Source organism: Choristoneura fumiferana, chromosome 7, assembly GCF_025370935.1.
Source record: "Choristoneura fumiferana chromosome 7, NRCan_CFum_1, whole genome shotgun sequence".
Taxonomy (NCBI): Eukaryota; Metazoa; Arthropoda; class Insecta; order Lepidoptera; family Tortricidae; genus Choristoneura; species Choristoneura fumiferana.
The window spans coordinates 9,690,989-9,708,223 of record NC_133478.1 but is presented as its reverse complement, the minus strand read 5'-3'; the positions used below and the strand labels follow the sequence as shown (position 1 = coordinate 9,708,223).

Here is a 17,235-nt window from a genome sequence, read left to right as displayed (position 1 = left end):
TTTCACAACTCAGTTTGAGTAGTTTCGCTTATACAAAATAATAATGTAACAAATATCAATATTACTACATATAAGGTATATAATAATATGAATCCAAGATAAAAATAATTGATCTAATTATTTATCAAGACTTTAACTTTATTCCTCCTTCTAATAAAATATTTGGTAAATGGTAATAATGAACCGTGCGGTCTACTCGAATTTTTAATAAGTGACATGACAAACGTCAGTAATGATACGATACGTTCTACGGTTCCGTTTCAGGCAATAGGTAGATATAAAATTGATTTTAATTTAAAACCGTATGTATGAAAAAAAAAGTTTAGTGACGGATTAGAACAGTGACTAAGGGGTCTCATTACACTCAATAATTTAACAAACTTTTATAATACGTATTAGAAGACTTTACAGTTATTTATAATGGCTATTGCGCGTTTGATTGTGATAAACGTTCTTTCTAATCAACGGAACGTGACCGTAATCAAATTCAAAATAATAGCCCCTTGCTTGACGACGAAAGGCGACAAATGGAATAACTTTATCAATCCAAGGTCAGAACATTTTGTATTTTAATCAGTCAGTAGGCCCCCAACAGCCGCTCTGATTATAGATAGCGTCGGTGTTGTAGTTTAAGAATTTTACCCGTAGCACCATGGCCTCCGCAATGTTGAAACTGTTGAAGTCAGAAGTAAGTATCGTTTACCAAAATATTAGTCACCTTTAAAGGAGAATTAGGCCAGCCTATAATGGAATAGTGCATAACTATTTTAAACAAACAAGTTAGGTAACATTGTAGGCCTTGGCTTTGAACTTTTAATTTTGTGTTCCCTGATAAAGCTGATAAAACAGTACTTACTCAAACCTTCCTTTACTATTTAGTAACTAGTACCTTATTATTGTACTTTTGTTTGTGCGGCATTTGAATATATTAAAATTTTTGAATTACCATATGTTTATTGCAGCATTTTGCATCCATGTGTTGTAACAGCCATTATACTTTTATTGGTTTTGTACACAAAATACTTACTATGTAAGAATTTTTTAAATCAGCTCTGAAATTGAATTAATTTATTTCTATCCCGCGGAAATTTTTCATTATCCCGGATAAAAAGTAACCTATATTAATTAAGGATAGTGTAACTTACTAACGGTGAAAGAATTTTTAAATTCAGCTCCGAAATTGAATTAATTTATTTCTATCCCGCAGGAATTTAGCATTATCCCGGATAAAAAGTAACCTATATCAATCATTGATAGTGTAGCTTACTAACGGTGAAAGATTTTTTTAAAATTGGCTCTATAGTTTCAGAGATTCGACTACAAACAAAGAAGCGAAAAAAGTTTAGATATTTCCCTATCCCGTGGGAATTTCATATACTAACTTTGTTTTTCTAGTTTTGTAGTAGCCCCTCTGTATTATTTTTTACGTTGGCACTAAGTGATGAACACTGTATTTTTACCTGTGCTTAGATTTCATCACTTTATCGTATGATAAAGTAAAATGGAAAGTAGAATATTGAATGCATTAATGTTATTTTTGCTATCGTAAAATAAACATTTTATCGGTTATTTACAAAACCGAAATCACGGAGCAGCACTGTTCCTTTTATGCTGGCCACATTATTTTTACGTTTGACATTTCAGACTGTCATTTTAGTATCTCGAATTCTGGGACAGACCATAAGCATATATATTTTTTTAAAGATAGTGAGTTATACCCATGTTCGGAATCAGTAATTTTTTCTGTTGTTTGAGCTAAATAATTTATGATTGATTATTTGGACTCTTTTTGTATTTCAACTCCAAATTTGTTACTTTTACGGTCATCCCGTAAAACCATATCGAAAATAGAAACTGAGACATGGATGCACAGAAAAACCAGAAAAAGAGACCAGTGCTGGGAATTGAACCCAGGTCCTCAGCATTCCGTGCTGCATGCCATACCCCTACACTACCACTGGACAGGAGTACAGACATGAATTTCTCCTATGCACACATATCTCAGGTTGCTTTTTTCTACTATGCAACTTAAGCAGCAGCACTAGCAACATCTATGTTTAGCTCAAAATTTTCACAAAAATGTCGCTTAGGCAATTTCTCCTTTCAACCGTCAACTTATTTACTGAAAAAAATCATATACTAAATTATCACTTTGAGTAGCACCATTGTGAGAAAACAAAGAAGTTCTTAATACATCATTCAAATATTTCAAGTAATTTGGTATTTAAACTCGCTACATTATTCATTGTGGGCCCCAATAGGTTGTTTGCTGCACATTGAGTGTTTGTCTCAGTTTCATCACAGCTCGATTGTGTATTCAGAATTCATCATACAGAGGTTTTGTGTTGTGATATAAATACTTAATGTGTACTTTTTACAGGTACAAAGTTCTTTATGTGTCTACAAAATACACATAAAGAAATTAAAACCTTGTTGGCACAAACTTATCATTCCTGTAAATAAATTAAAATGTCATTGAAATCAAAGTACTTACTGTCTAAAGACTCGGACATACATACTTACTAAAATTGAAGACACTGATCACTTGAACATTTGACTTTGAGGTATGTCTAAGCTCACTACAGTCACCGAATTTGTGGTTTGATTGACCTATGGCCCCTCATACAGAGAATTGTGCGTTCAAATCCGGACTTGCATCTCTGAGTTTTTAGAAATTTATGTGTGAAATGACATTTGAACTTTACCACGAGATCCACATGGGGCTAAACTAAAGCTCAGGCCTTCTCATTCTAAGAGGAGGCCTGTGCTCGGCACTAGGATGTACATAGGCTAGAATGATGACAATGTTGATGTTAGAAAATTTGATGCTATTTACGTTTTTACAAGATACAGATATTATGGGTTACTGAATGTTTATTGCCACATTCTGCTGAACTGCCTGAAAAATAGTATTTAATTTAAATTTCCAATCTACCTTTGATTCTTTATTCAGTACATCAACTAGTCATTTGACTGAATCCTATGAATTTTTCGTCTTCAATTCTAGGACCATAGTGGCATAATACAGTGCCTCAATGAATAATCAATGAATATTTTCTAAGAAACTGGGTGTTTACCAAGACATTAGTTTATCCTTGTATATGAGATTGAATCAATAACAGGGATAAATCTAAAATAACAGTTGCATTTAAAATTAAGAGAAAGTGCTTTTTGTTATGTACTACTTAAGTGCAACCACAAACTGTGCTAGGTAAATGGTTCACTAGTTAATAATTAGGTGCCACAATGTATAATCAAGCATACTTGCATTGTGTTAATTCCAAATTGTATGGAAATTAATTAACAGTGTCTTTTGTAGTGATGCTCTAAGTATTACTTGTTAAAAACAAATTAATTGAATGTTTTCAGTCTCAGATACTGCTGCGAAGGAACTACAGCAGCTCAGCCCCCACCACTAAACTCTATATTGACGGACAGTTTGTAGACTCAAAAACTAGCAACTGGATTGACCTAACCAATCCTGCCACAAATGAAGTTATTGGAAGGTATGATTTATACCAATTACTAATTTATTTTATACAAGCTGTGGTGGCCTTGTGGTTTGACCTATGGCCTCTCAAGCAGAGGATCATGGGTTCAAATCCGGGCTCGCACCTCTGCGTTTTTCAGGAGTCACGTGCGAAAGTGTAATATATGACACAACAAGCGTGCATAAATACCATACAACTCTATTTCTAGGGCCGGAAGGATGTGTCAGATATTTTTGCACGCTCCACTGTGGCAGATATTAATGCTGGTGACTGTACCCAGCAGCAGTCAAACGTTACATAGGCTGAGATGATGAGATCATGATGATGATGATGATTTATAACATTATGTATGAGGTTATAACTCCTAATGTCTGTCTAAAATGTTTGCAAGTGAAAAGTAAAATGAATACTTAAATGTGACTGAAATTAGTAATTACCTACCTTATTTCTAGGCTATCTGTAGGCGTGTATTTACTCGAGATATAAATTTATTACAGAACATTCTTAAAAGGGTTGGCATTTGGCATAGTAAATTAATCCCCTTTTGTCATTTTAAATTATTATCAGTATTTTGCCAAATCTGGGAAAGATAACAACTCCATTGCTCATATCTAATAACTATGTAGATAACTTTATCTCAGTTTGCATAATAATTTCGAGATTGCAAAGCTCATAACTTGGTCAATAAACAACATGTTTATAGAAGATTTATTTTACATTATGTAGGTAGGTAGGTACTGTAAACCTTTCCTGATACTGCTTTGACAGTTTCAAAATAGTTTAAAATGTATACTGTCAATATAAGAAAATAGAAAATTTATTTTGTCAAATTCGTAGAATAAACGAAAAGACAATCGAATCAAATTGGTTAAAATTGTACTGACTTCGGTATACTTTATTTCAGGGTACCAGAAACTACAAAAGAAGAATTAGATACTGCTTTGGCTGCAGCCAAGAAGGCTTACAAGTCATGGAGCCAAAGCACTATTATGACTCGCCAGCAGCTGATGTTCAAGTATGTTTTTTTGTTGTTTGTTGTTTGGAAACAGGTATCCGAACCCTGCCGTTGCTTTATGTTTTTGAAATAATCATGTATGTAAGGAAGGACATATGTGATTTTCCCACTAACGTCGATAAGCCAAAGGCTACTAGAAACACAGGGAAGCTTAAAGTTCCATCTTACAGACTGGCTAAAACCAAAAAGTCGTTTCTGGGAAATTGCAAACGTTTTTATAATAAAATTCCAAAAGATATTATAAATGAAACGGATACAAAATTCAGATCTATTGTCAAGAAGACATTAATATCAAAGGCGTATTATAAAGTTAATGATTATATCATGGACAGGGATATTTGGAAATAATTCCGATCCGCATTAGCGATCCCTTCAAATAGCGAACCTACTGTGTTAAAAATGAAGTTGTGTTAAATACTTGTGATGTATCCATATCATTTAATAATATTTAATAAATAATAATGTTGTTTCTTGCCGGATTCTTCTCAGCAGAGGTTTTTCCGAACCGGTGGTAGATTTTTTTTTTGACATTCATAAGTGCTTGTTATAGCCTAAATTGAATAAAGATATTTTGACTTTGACTTTGACTTTGTTTAAAAAACTTCAGAGCATGGTCAAAAAATAAAACACCAGTCATACCTTAAGCCTTGATAGTTTCCTAGAAATTTAGCGGCTGATCTAACGGTAACGAAAGAGTGTCTTTTTTGGTTTACGGTCATAATAATAATATTGTTTTTACAAGCCAAAAGAGAGTATGTGTTTTAACTGTATGTACAGTCGAGTTCATAAACGTGTGAGCAAAAATTTTATCAAAAAAATATCTGAACACTTTATATCTTAGTTGTACCTACAAGATTGGACTCTATGAACGTTCACAGTTCAGATGAATAAAATTTTTGGTATAATATGTTATAAGTTAGCAAGAAAGCCCCTATAGCAACGAGTTCTAAAGCATTTTAGTGGTCCTTTCGCTTTAATATGCTTACTGTCTTGTCTGAAAACGATTGTACCTAGGTATGTACTTTTATTTGACGATCAGTAAAAGTGGTAGTCGGAAATCAGAGCCTGTAGTAGTTTTGGCGCAACAAAATCTCTCGAACGCGTCTGCGTTCACCTTCCATATTCATATAAAGTTATAGTATAGCCAAATAATGTTTTAAGTTAAGAAAACGATCAAATTATTGTCTTCAGATTCGCGCGGCTATTGCGCGAAAACCACAGCAAACTGGCGGCAAAGATCACAGAAGAACAGGGAAAGACCATCGCCGATGCCGAAGGAGACGTGCTCCGCGGGATTCGTAAGTTATTCTGTAACTTAAAAAACTGTTTAGTTTTTTTGTACAGCTACCAAATCGAATTACTGGACTCATTCTCAAAAGATACACCGGTTTGAGGCTCTTGGCCAATATGCTAAATTCTTAAACATATATAATTAGTCCATCAGTTAAAATAAAAATAAAATACCGGACATGTCTTTATTCTTTTGTCAATTACCTAAACAATAAAGATTTCTTTTAACAAAAAAATAAAACCGACTCCAAATTATTTTACACTTTTTTGATATTTTATGTGAAAAAGGTAGATTAAAAGTATAACTCATACATATTTAGAATGGGCTAATTATTAGCTTTCATTTGATACCCATATTGTTACAATACATTTTTTTTTCATTCTTCCGCCATGTTTTTTTTCGCAGACGCCATATTGAAATATTATGTAGCCTATGTCACTCCGACAGTTATAACGATTCCAATGATACCTCATATGTCAAAATTCGTCTAGCCGTTTAGGCTACAGCGAGGACCATACATACATACGTTCGAAAAATATAACCCTCCTTCGGGCAGTCGGGTAAAAAACATATAGCCGGTTAAAGTTCCGTGTGACTCCGGTAGAAGAGCGGCGAGTGTGTTCTGTTCATTGCGTGGCCGAGACGCTCGCCGTACATTACATTACCCGGCAGCACGCGCAATGATCTATGCTATGATATCTGGAGGTCTATGGGGAGGCCTATGTCCAACAGTGGACGTCCTACGGCTGAGATGATGATGATGACATGCAATGATCTGAGAAATAGTAGCCGCGCCGCTGCCAGCTGGCGTCCATAGTCCATAGGCCTTATTGTCTGACGTACTTGGAATCACAATCGTTTTCACCACTTCTTTCTGTCACTAGAATGAGAAGATCAATGATCAATTCCGTAACTTCGGCAGATTTCACTGGCCTTGGCTAAATATCATTTAAGGGCTGTTTCACCACCCATTGATTAATTTTATTTGAGTGATAAATAAATGTGATGCCGTCTATTGGAACAAAACAAACAGAGACCGTCAAATACATTTAATCAATGGATGGTGAAACAGGGGGTTAGACTAGCTGATTCAACTGCGGTTTTTCTGTACAGAGCTGGTCGAGCACTGCTGCAGCATCACCAGCCTTCAGCTCGGTGATTGTATCCAGAACATCGCCAAGGATATGGACACGCATAGCTACAAGGTGCCTCTGGGCGTCGTTGGCGGTAAGTCCCTATATCACAACAGTTTGGAATGATTCATGGTTAGTTATAATAATTTAGTCTAATGTCAATACGTATCTTTGACGAGGTAGATCTCGATTACTTTTATTATCTTTGGAGTCTATGTGGTTATGATGCATTCCACTATGTCGAAGTATCGGAAGCTCATTAAAGGTAACAAAGCGTTATATATCTCGTCGATAATGTACCTATGTAAAGTCAATATCTAAATGTATAAATAAAAATGAATCGCTGAAATATATGTACACGCATAACTTCCGCACGATGCATGGCACCAAATTGGATACTTATTTTTTTGTTATGCTCGTTATTGTCAGGACAAGTTTAAAGTTTAATAATGAAAAACTTACTGAGGGAGAACGTTCTATGATGGGTCAGGTCAGGAACCAAATGGTTCGCTCGTACCTATACACACATACATACTCGTAGCTGATTTTTCTAATGTTTTCACTTCAATTACTTAAATTGTGATTTTATTCCCAGGAGTGGCAGCTTTCAACTTCCCCGTGATGATTCCCCTGTGGATGTTCCCGCCGGCGATCGTGACTGGCAACACTTGCCTCATCAAACCCTCGGAACAGGACCCCGGCGCCACCGTCATGATGATGGAACTGCTGCAGGAGGCCGGGGCGCCGCCCGGTGTCGTCAACGTTAGTACACCTACAGATAATAAATAAATAAATATCATGGGACATTTGACACCAATTGACCTAGTCCCAAAGTAAGAAAAACTATCTACTAACTATTATGGGTACTAGGCAACGGATAAACATACTTAAATACATATTAAACAACCAAGACTCGAGAGCAAACATTCGTATTTTGTCATACAGACATCTTCCCGACTGGGGTTCGAACCCGGGACCTCAAGCTTTGTAGTCAGGTACTCTAACCACTGGGCTATCCGGTCGTCAACCTATTATGTCATGCATAATGGTTTTCCATCGTACTTTGTATTTATCATACTCTATCTAGCTTCCATACCCATTGTACAGCTGTTTTGACATTTGACACAAAATAATAAAGTTCCATATTAATGGATATGAAATGTTTGCTCATTTAATACGATAATTGATTGACACTTTGGGTGCCGTCTTATTCAGATCGAGATACGAATTTTGCCGATGGAAATACATTTCAATATATCGGTAGTTGTACAATCAATCATCCCGGATTGATGAAGACTGGTTCAATTCTCGGTTACAGCATTTGTTTTCTTAATTTTTTTTGTGTGTTTAGTTATAGGATATTTAAATTAAACGATAAAATAGAGACAGCATCACAGATATCTGTCACATAAAATGACAGGAACTTGACAGAGAGCGTAAAACAGACTCCAAAACCCTATTTCACCACATGTTGGTTTTGTTTAGTTTTTTCCGATGAAACAGACCACATCAGATTTATCTATCACGTGAAGCAGGTCCTAAATCTTAGTGTATTTCCTAGGTGGTGCACGGAACCCACGACACAGTGAACTTCTTCTGCGACCACCCAGACATCAAGGCCGTGTCGTTCGTTGGCGGAGACGCCGCCGGCCAACACATCTACACCCGCGCTTCAGCTGCTGGTAAGTCTAAATGCACTACGTCAAAGGCTTGACTACATCTAGAGTCTAGAGCAAGAGCCCGCGACGGCCAGACCTTCGTTATTTTATAAATAGCTGTTTTTTTTAGTAAGAACGATCCTCAACTATGAAATTTACCCAAATATATTGCGCAACAGGCACCGATTATTTAAAATATTAGAAACTTGCTGATATTTTTTGTCAGGCGTCTAATAAAATATAGTGTCTAGCAACGAAGGAAGTGATTTCTAATATAATTCCGAATAAAATATAGAAAAATGAGTTTTATACCATAACGGATTTGAGGCAATTTTATACATCTTTACTAACTGTTACAAACTTGCCAAATTCTATAGTTGGGGATCGTTTTTACCTGTGTTAGGAACATATATATAAAAAAAAAACTTTTAAATTTTGTCATACATATAATGAAGGTCTGGCCGTTGCAAGCCAAGCAGCTGTTGCAGCCGTTGTAGGCTGGTCCAATCGTACCTAAATCAAAAACCCAATGTTTTACTGAACCCAACCAGGGGGTTCAGTCAAACTAATCCAACCATTTGCTGAAATATTGACAATAGCTTGTATTGTACAGACTTGTATTTTTATTTATGTGACAGGAAAGCGCGTTCAAAGCAACATGGGCGCGAAGAACCACGGCGTGATAATGCCGGACGCGAACAAAGAACACACACTCAACCAGCTCGCGGGGGCCGCTTTTGGAGCCGCGGGGCAACGCTGCATGGCTCTCAGCACCGCTGTCTTCGTCGGTACGTACTTCAGACACGTGTATGCGTAGTGTAGCCACACCTTCATATATAATCGTGTAGCGTAAGACTTCAGTAATAAATCTAGACACGCGGCAGCGTGTCAAGCCAAGCTCATCATTATATTACACGAGCCCGATGATTCCATAACTCCTATTGGCTCTGTGCATGACATTAGCGCCACCTAGCGTCCGCAACTTTTTTGGCTCTCTCTGATGCTTGACGTTTTGAAATTTCATCGCGACATTGTGACAAAAATCAAACTTATATTGTATTAATTTATAATACAAAATTACTGTGATACCATGATTTGGGTGGACAAAAGGTTGTGAATTCATTTTTGGTCATTAAAATTAAATGAGGTAAGTAAAATTTATTCAAACTGTGTTTTATTTTCGTTATGTCAGGGCTTGTTTACTTCATGTTTAGTTGTACTTTTACTGTAAAACGAAAAGATAAAGCTATCTAATTGGTTTCTTTGAATAATAGTTATATTATATAATTGTTCTTATATCGCTAGTAATAAATTAAATATCGTTTTCAGATCAAAATTACTATCATTTTGAAGACCGGTTTTGTGAGTATCACTCAATATAAAATTTCAACCACAAACCGTTTCATAAGGAAAATTGTTGCTGGACATGTCCGAGATGTAGAGGAATTAAGAAAAAAGCAGGGACAGTGTTCAATAATTCAAGTTCGCATCATAACACAAACATCTATTACTAAAATTAAGTAGTTAAAGTCTATACAAATTGCTTTGTTAATGACAGATTCATATGAGTATGACAGGTGACAGAGCCAGAACTATTTCTACTTTTGGCCACCATGAGCGCTGCGATAGATTTCATCACCCCCACCTAGTACTTCGCACCCTCCCAATATCCTTACATACACACTGGTGTATCGTATCTATGATTAGGATTGGCTGATTTCAGTGATTAGGATTGGATTTGCTTCCAACTCCACCCACTGCCAGTGTCCAATATTGCTAGTTTGTTTTGAACCGACTTCAAGAAAGGACGAGTTTCTATCTTCGACTGTATGTATATTTTTTTATGTAAGTTCACCGAGTACTCCGTCAATTGTGGACAAATTTTCATAATTCATTTTTCGTTTTAAAGGTCAGATGATGAGATCCTAGGGAAATCGAGGGCAACCCTCAAATTTTATGAGCACACTCCTTTATTGAAGTCGGCTTAAATCAAACAGCTACATTCAAAACTTAGCTTTCTATATTTTTATAGCAGAAAATGCCTTTACACAGCTGGCAACTTAAAAACAGGTATCGAGTGTACTTAACTGTTAGCAAATCCAATCCTAATGTTCATTGTAGTGTTTACTGCTGTGCAAATACCTCCTCTCCCCAGACACAACAATTTCCCTATCATGTTAACCTTTTAAAATCAGCCCTCAACTTTAGCTAATCCTTCTGCTCTTTTTTTCATAGGCGAGGCAAAGGATTGGATCCCTGATTTGGTTCAGCGCGCATCCGCACTTAAGGTGAATGCCGGTCATGTGCCCGGCACCGACGTGGGACCCGTCATCTCGCCCAGAGCCAAGGACCGCATCCTCAGGCTTGTCGAGTCTGGTAAGTCAACGGCCCTTTAGTGTAGCTGCACCGGTAATATAATGGAGCCTGTCTTGAAGGCGTTGAACGCACCCCGATTCTCAGTAAAGACCCGTATTCATCGTAAACATTTGTTGAGCAACAGTATCGCGGGCATCAATGCGTGTTGAGTTGATCACTGCATGTTGCCGTTCAAAAACTCTGCATTGCAAACAGTAAGTTTGTTTACCATGAATATGGGGCTTAAAGATGTTAAGGCTGTGAGGCTCGCTATTTATTCATAGAGTTTTGATGTTAGTCCTACTTCCTACTTATATTATAGTTGCGGATGTTTGTGTGTGTGTGTGTAAACAAGGGGAACCGTTAAGAACAACTGACCAAAATTTCAAGACTGCAAAGGCAGCGGTAGCATTTTCAAGTTTTATCCCTATCCTGTGGGAATATCGGGATAAAAAGTAACCTATATGTTATTCCAGACGTCCAGCTATCTATGTACCAAATTTCATCTAAATGCGTCCATCCGTTTTAGCGTGAAGGAGTAACAAACATGGTTCCCCTTGTTTACGCATATTTTTTTATGTCATAATTCTATTTTGCATAATCTGTTTACGCATAATAGTATTTATGCCGAAACTATTACCGCATAATAATTTACGCAGAATTCTCTTACGCATAACCAATGTAAGCCGAATCACAGAATAAGTAATAGTACAAGTACAGAAGGTTCTCTCTTTTGATGTTGACGAAAGCCGCCATTTTATATGCCTACGTAATTTTTATTAGCAAAATCACCGCGCACCACCAAGCAACATTGAACTCTAGTGCTGCGTATACTCTAGTCGGCGTATACAGAATTATGCCGAACTAAATTTTGGCAAATTTAAGATTCGGCGTAAATAAATTATTCGAAACCTGTTATGCGTAATAAGTTTCGGACATTAAAAAGTATGCCAAATAGATGTCACCCGTTCTTAACACAACCTCAATGAAGGCCACGATAGATATATAATTTTGGGAATTCCCAGGGGAATTTTGTAAAATCCGGGAATTTCAATTGTAACTACCAGATCGAATAGTTTACGCGTGCGAATCTGCGGGTAAACTCAAGTACCTATTCAATAAAAAGCAAATAAACATGTTGCATGTTTGTGAATCAAGTTTTGACTGGCCCGACGCTGATATTAGTTTTAATTATGCATATCTCAAATAACACTTTATTGTTAACAGGAGTTAAGGAAGGCGCCAAGTTGGTTCTTGACGGACGCAACGTCAAAGTCCAAGGTTTCGAGAAGGGCAACTTCGTGGGCCCGACCATCCTGACCGATGTTCAACCCAACATGGAATGCTACAAGGAAGAAATCTTCGGCCCCGTCCTCGTCTGCCTCTTCGTCGACACACTAGACGAAGCCATCCAAATGATCAACAACAACCCTTACGGAAACGGCACAGCTATCTTCACCACCAACGGGGCGACCGCGCGTAAATTCTCCTCAGAAATCGACGTTGGCCAAGTCGGTGTAAATGTACCAATTCCTGTACCACTATCTATGTTCTCTTTCACTGGTACACGTGGCAGCTTCCTCGGTACCAACCACTTCTGCGGCAAACAGGGGCTTGACTTTTATACCGAACTCAAAACGGTAGTCTCCTATTGGAGGCAGAGCGATGTATCTCACACGAAAGCCGCTGTCTCCATGCCTACCCAACAGTAAAGTTAAATCAAGTATACGTACGTAAAAAAAGTTTTTATTTATTTTTGTAATGTTAGATGTAAGAAAATTTATTCCATCGGTCTTCCAATGTCTTTTCATTATAATATCTTATATTTTTTTATTTTGTATTGTTGTTTACATCAGATGAAACTGTTTTCACTAGTTATTAAGCGCACTTATGTATTTGATCCATAAAAGTACCTATATACAAATAAAAATAATTGTCTTGTACTTTAGTCTTTATTCGATCTCCCATAAAATTAAGTGGTAGGTACAGTCGAGGAAACTGAATCAGGTACGGTCAGTTCCGTAACTTAGTATCCACTTTTTCATACTAGTTGTATGGAATAGTGGATACTTATGTTAGGGCACCGCACCGATTGTACCAGGAGGGAACCTTTCCATAATAAATTTCGTTATGATTTCTTAGGAAGATGTATGGGACATCAACATGACATTAGTAGCACAAAGTTTCCACTCCATGCTGCTGGTAATGCAGCTAAACACTCAAAAATATTTAAACATTGTTCAAGCTCAAATTGGTTCTGTTTCTAGTTATATATATTCATGTGTACCACTGACTCTACTAAGCTCAGTAATATTATTGCAAATGCAGAGTCTTCTGTGGGAGGAACACGTACAGTCAAGGACATAAATATCTATACAACCAATGGCATACAGGTGATATTAATTAATTAGTAATATGGCAGATAATTTTGGCGTCTTGGTAACCTACATTGTTGCAGGCGCTTTTAAAATATGTAGCTTGAAATATGTTTAGTGTTCAAGAAAATATTTTTCGCTTCTCATGCTCGTAAAGTTTCGTCCCTTTCGAACCCAGCCGATACGATTGTGCGGGTTAATTACATTTGAATTTGACATTGATATTACATAAGGTCCACTGTCATAACTCTTACAATTGAATTTTGAACTTGACATGGATTTTACTTAGTCCATTGCCGTAACTCTTCATACCCGGCTGGGTTCGAAAGGGCTATGCTGGATCTGGGCGATATAAAATGACTTTATGCTCTAGTGCATAAAGTAAAATCTTCGTCTAAGACCAAGGTAATCAGGTGTCAACAGCCGCAAACCAAAAAGTTTATATTTTTTTAAATAATTTTTATTTTATGTAAAACTAAATGTCAATCAAATCAATCAAAATAAATCAATAAAACTAAAAAAATATAATTATATCATAGAGAAATGCATGAAAAATAAAAGGTACCTAGTTAGTGAACAATGAGGTTTTCACAGAGGCGAAATATCGCTAGATGGCGTTAGTATCCGTTTGACGTTTGTGTGCGATTGGCTCATTTAGTTATTTAACCAATCACGAGCAAAAACGTCAAGCGGACCTCACGATACTAACGCCATCTAGCGATATTTCGCCTCTGTGAAAACCTCCATTGCTTCCACAGTTGCATATGTAATCTACTATTAATCAATCTCCATCTATCATCTAAACTACATACACTATACTTAGCAAAATTTTAAGTAAATTCAACCACTGGATGTTGTGTGAAAATGTTATGTATGTAGGTACTGAACTAAATAAACAGACCCACAATGCAATGCAATGTAGGTGCGCCTAAATGTGTAGTTAAATAAATAAGTACTTGTATTTTTTTTTTGTTAATATAGTAGATACCTACCTACCGTAATGTCCGTAATGTGAAATGAATGTCGAGAAATTTTATTGATAGTCCCTTCACAAAAAATAAATAAGCACCTACCAACAATAACATTCATACTTATAATTACAATAGCGAAGTGCACCTATTGGCATGCATGAATATAATTTATTCTAAATATGTTCTTTGTACAAATAAAACTGTGTTCTAAGCATTCATTTTCCGTGATTGAACAATGCACTTCGTTTCCGCTTTTCAACGGTTTGCGTTTACGTTCGCCAGTCAGTCTTCGCATCTTCGTCGCTAAACTCGTATCAAGAAGTGGAGTGTACCATAAGTTCCATAACAAAACACACTTGTGTCGCTTGACGTGTATTTTCTAATTTATAATATTTTTCAGTGTGTCATAGTCATAACTTAATTTATTTTTCTTATTTTTTCATTAATTTATCCAGATTTTGTGTCATTTTATTCGCAATAGCAAATCTTGCAATCGGCTCCTTATCAAATCATATAGCAACATTGAAACACAAAGCAAGCCAAGCATCAACCAACGTCAATTGACAGGACAACCGAAATTAACTTTGAAATCGAAAGGAAACAATAGTTGCGTTGTTGTGTAAACAGGCCGAATTGTTTGATACTTTCGGCGTTAGGATGCCAAAGCTATGAGGGAATTAGTGACATCATATTATGACAACCGCAATACAAACATCCCGGGTCTCCGATTACTTTGAACTCTGTTTTCGCGAAACAAACACGCATCGCCATGTATCGTTACGTGAATTTAATTATATTTCTTTTATTTGTCGCGAGTTGTTTTTGTGTTACACCACAGTGTAGAAATGAAAGAGGAGAGCCCGTTGATTGGTAAGTAATCTTAATTTATTAATCTTATAGTGTTTTAGCAAAGTTTTATGTTACAATCCTTTGTCTGTAGACGAAGTCCTTTGTACTTTGAAATTGATTGCTGCAAAGTGTATCAATCAGTAAATGAATGACGCGCACGCGCACGGTAGGTATAATACTTTTCGGATAGCTTGGGCAAGGTGACACATGTCATTAAGCTATTAATGGGTTGTGATGTGACAATGTAAATTCGAATCGATTTATTGCGATTCTCGATTAAATATGCTAAGGGTGTGTAATCAATTTTATTAGTGATAGTTTATATTTTGCCTGCGGCTTCGCCCGCGTAGCAAGTGTTTTTGCTTGTCTATCGGTGTGTCACCGTACCCAAGCTATCCAAAAAGTAGTAACTTTATTGCAGTAGTGCAGTGTCTATTTTAATTTAATCCCAAGATTAGTCCCAGTCCAAGCAAGCTAGGTAGGTAAACGTAACTACAATTATTTTAATTATTATTTTTCGCAACTTTTCTGACATAAAATGCAAGTACTTACCAGGAATGTTTTTTCTTACATGTTTCATTAGAATTGGTAAATTAAAACTATTTTTCTAGTTTTATTTTAATGACGATACAGAGTAATTATGTCCCTTATCTGTTGAAACAAGTTGAATGAATTTATTTTCATAACTGGATTTTGATGGATTGCATGTTGTGACCCAAAAAAAGTAATTCTGAATGATTTATTTAGTTCATTATATTTTTATCAATTTTCTAATTAATTAAGTACTTGATTAAATTTATTGATTTTCACCCTAAACTTGGCAAGGTGAGTCAAGTTTACTGAATTCTAGCCTCGTTGGATTCTTGTAGAGCTAACAAAATTAAAAAAAAGTACTTATACAAAAAGATGATCTAAAATTATGTATCTTATGATACACTGCCAAGTTTAGGGATAACCACGGGATAACTCATGAAAATAATTTGAAGTTTCACAGAGTTTTATACTTAGTAGAATTTACTATTGTTTCAGGTTTTACGTCTATAAGTTGCCAAGAGAGAAGAATCATTTGAACCCCCTTGTCCGTCGGGGAGTAGCATACATGCACCTCACTCCTTCTAAGTTAAGAGGGGGATGGATTATGTCCGATTTGTCTATTGCTGATCCTCGGTCTATGATAGGAAAAACATTGCAACCATTATACCAGGTAAAAAATAGTTTAAATAATAGTTTAAAATATTTTTTATTTTGTTACTAACTACATGATTATTATAAAACTTAGTTATTATTTTAATCAGTGGCTGAAATTCCTAAATTCTGGTCTCTACTGAAAAATATTGATATTTTTGTGTCTGCTCATGTTTACTGTTTTTTTTCACTCCAGCCAAAAAATACCATCTCCTTGGTATACAATGACCAGCCACCAGCCACAGAACATCAGCCAGACATCTTGCAGAATGTAGCGGAAATGTATTCAAAACGGAAAAGAGGTAATAAGATTATACATAAACCATTGACATGATGATGATTTGATTTTGAATAACATTTTAAAGAGGTTGCAATTTAATCTTATGGCAGCAGTAAATTGTTAAGAGTGCTTTTTGTCATTTACCCTATTAATGTCTTTACAGGACAAATGAGGAATGGAGCACCAGGAGTGAAAAAGTATAAAAAGTTCAAACTAGGCGAAAAGTATTATGATGACTATGATCTGGCTGAGATGTGCAAGATGCACTCTAAATTCATGAAGACAAGGGTCGAGAATGGTCATACAAAGGGAGTTATTCTGGGGGATAAGTTTACATCGCTGTGGCTTGTGCATTCCGTTCCAAGATTCCCACCAATCCCAGATGGTAAGTTATTTTGATGAGAATAAACTATGTTTAAGATGGTGACTTAGAGGTTTTACTGTTGTGTATGGTATCAGCATACAAGTATATCTACTTATAATAGGGTCAAATGTTTTTTACAGGTTCTTCATCTGAAGAATATCTTTCAGACAAACAAAAGGCGCATTGTAAGTGCATTTGCGTCTTTGTTATACTTATCATATTTGTATTTGGTTTTATAAACAACTCCTTCTAGTCAATTGTATTTTTG

General features: G+C 36.1%; 2 protein-coding genes across 2 annotated transcripts; both read left to right on the top strand.

Annotated features, from left to right (window-relative positions):
* Positions 1-557: 557 nt before the first annotated feature.
* LOC141429670 (probable methylmalonate-semialdehyde/malonate-semialdehyde dehydrogenase [acylating], mitochondrial) lies at positions 558-12,886 on the top strand. The gene is made up of 10 exons (XM_074090100.1): positions 558-688; positions 3,370-3,506; positions 4,396-4,506; positions 5,698-5,804; positions 6,911-7,024; positions 7,526-7,692; positions 8,492-8,612; positions 9,227-9,376; positions 10,824-10,964; positions 12,171-12,886. Exons 1-10 carry the CDS (start codon positions 653-655, stop codon positions 12,653-12,655), a joined length of 1,569 nt encoding a protein of 522 aa, XP_073946201.1. The 5' UTR covers positions 558-652; the 3' UTR covers positions 12,656-12,886.
* A 1,632-nt stretch (positions 12,887-14,518) lies between these two features.
* Positions 14,519-17,220, top strand: LOC141429920 (deoxyribonuclease-2-beta-like). Its single transcript, XM_074090480.1, has 5 exons — positions 14,519-15,159; positions 16,168-16,342; positions 16,520-16,625; positions 16,767-16,988; positions 17,108-17,220. The coding sequence occupies exons 1-5, from the start codon at positions 15,059-15,061 to the stop codon at positions 17,218-17,220; spliced, it is 717 nt and encodes a 238-aa protein (XP_073946581.1). The 5' UTR covers positions 14,519-15,058.
* The last annotated feature ends 15 nt before the right edge of the window (positions 17,221-17,235 follow it).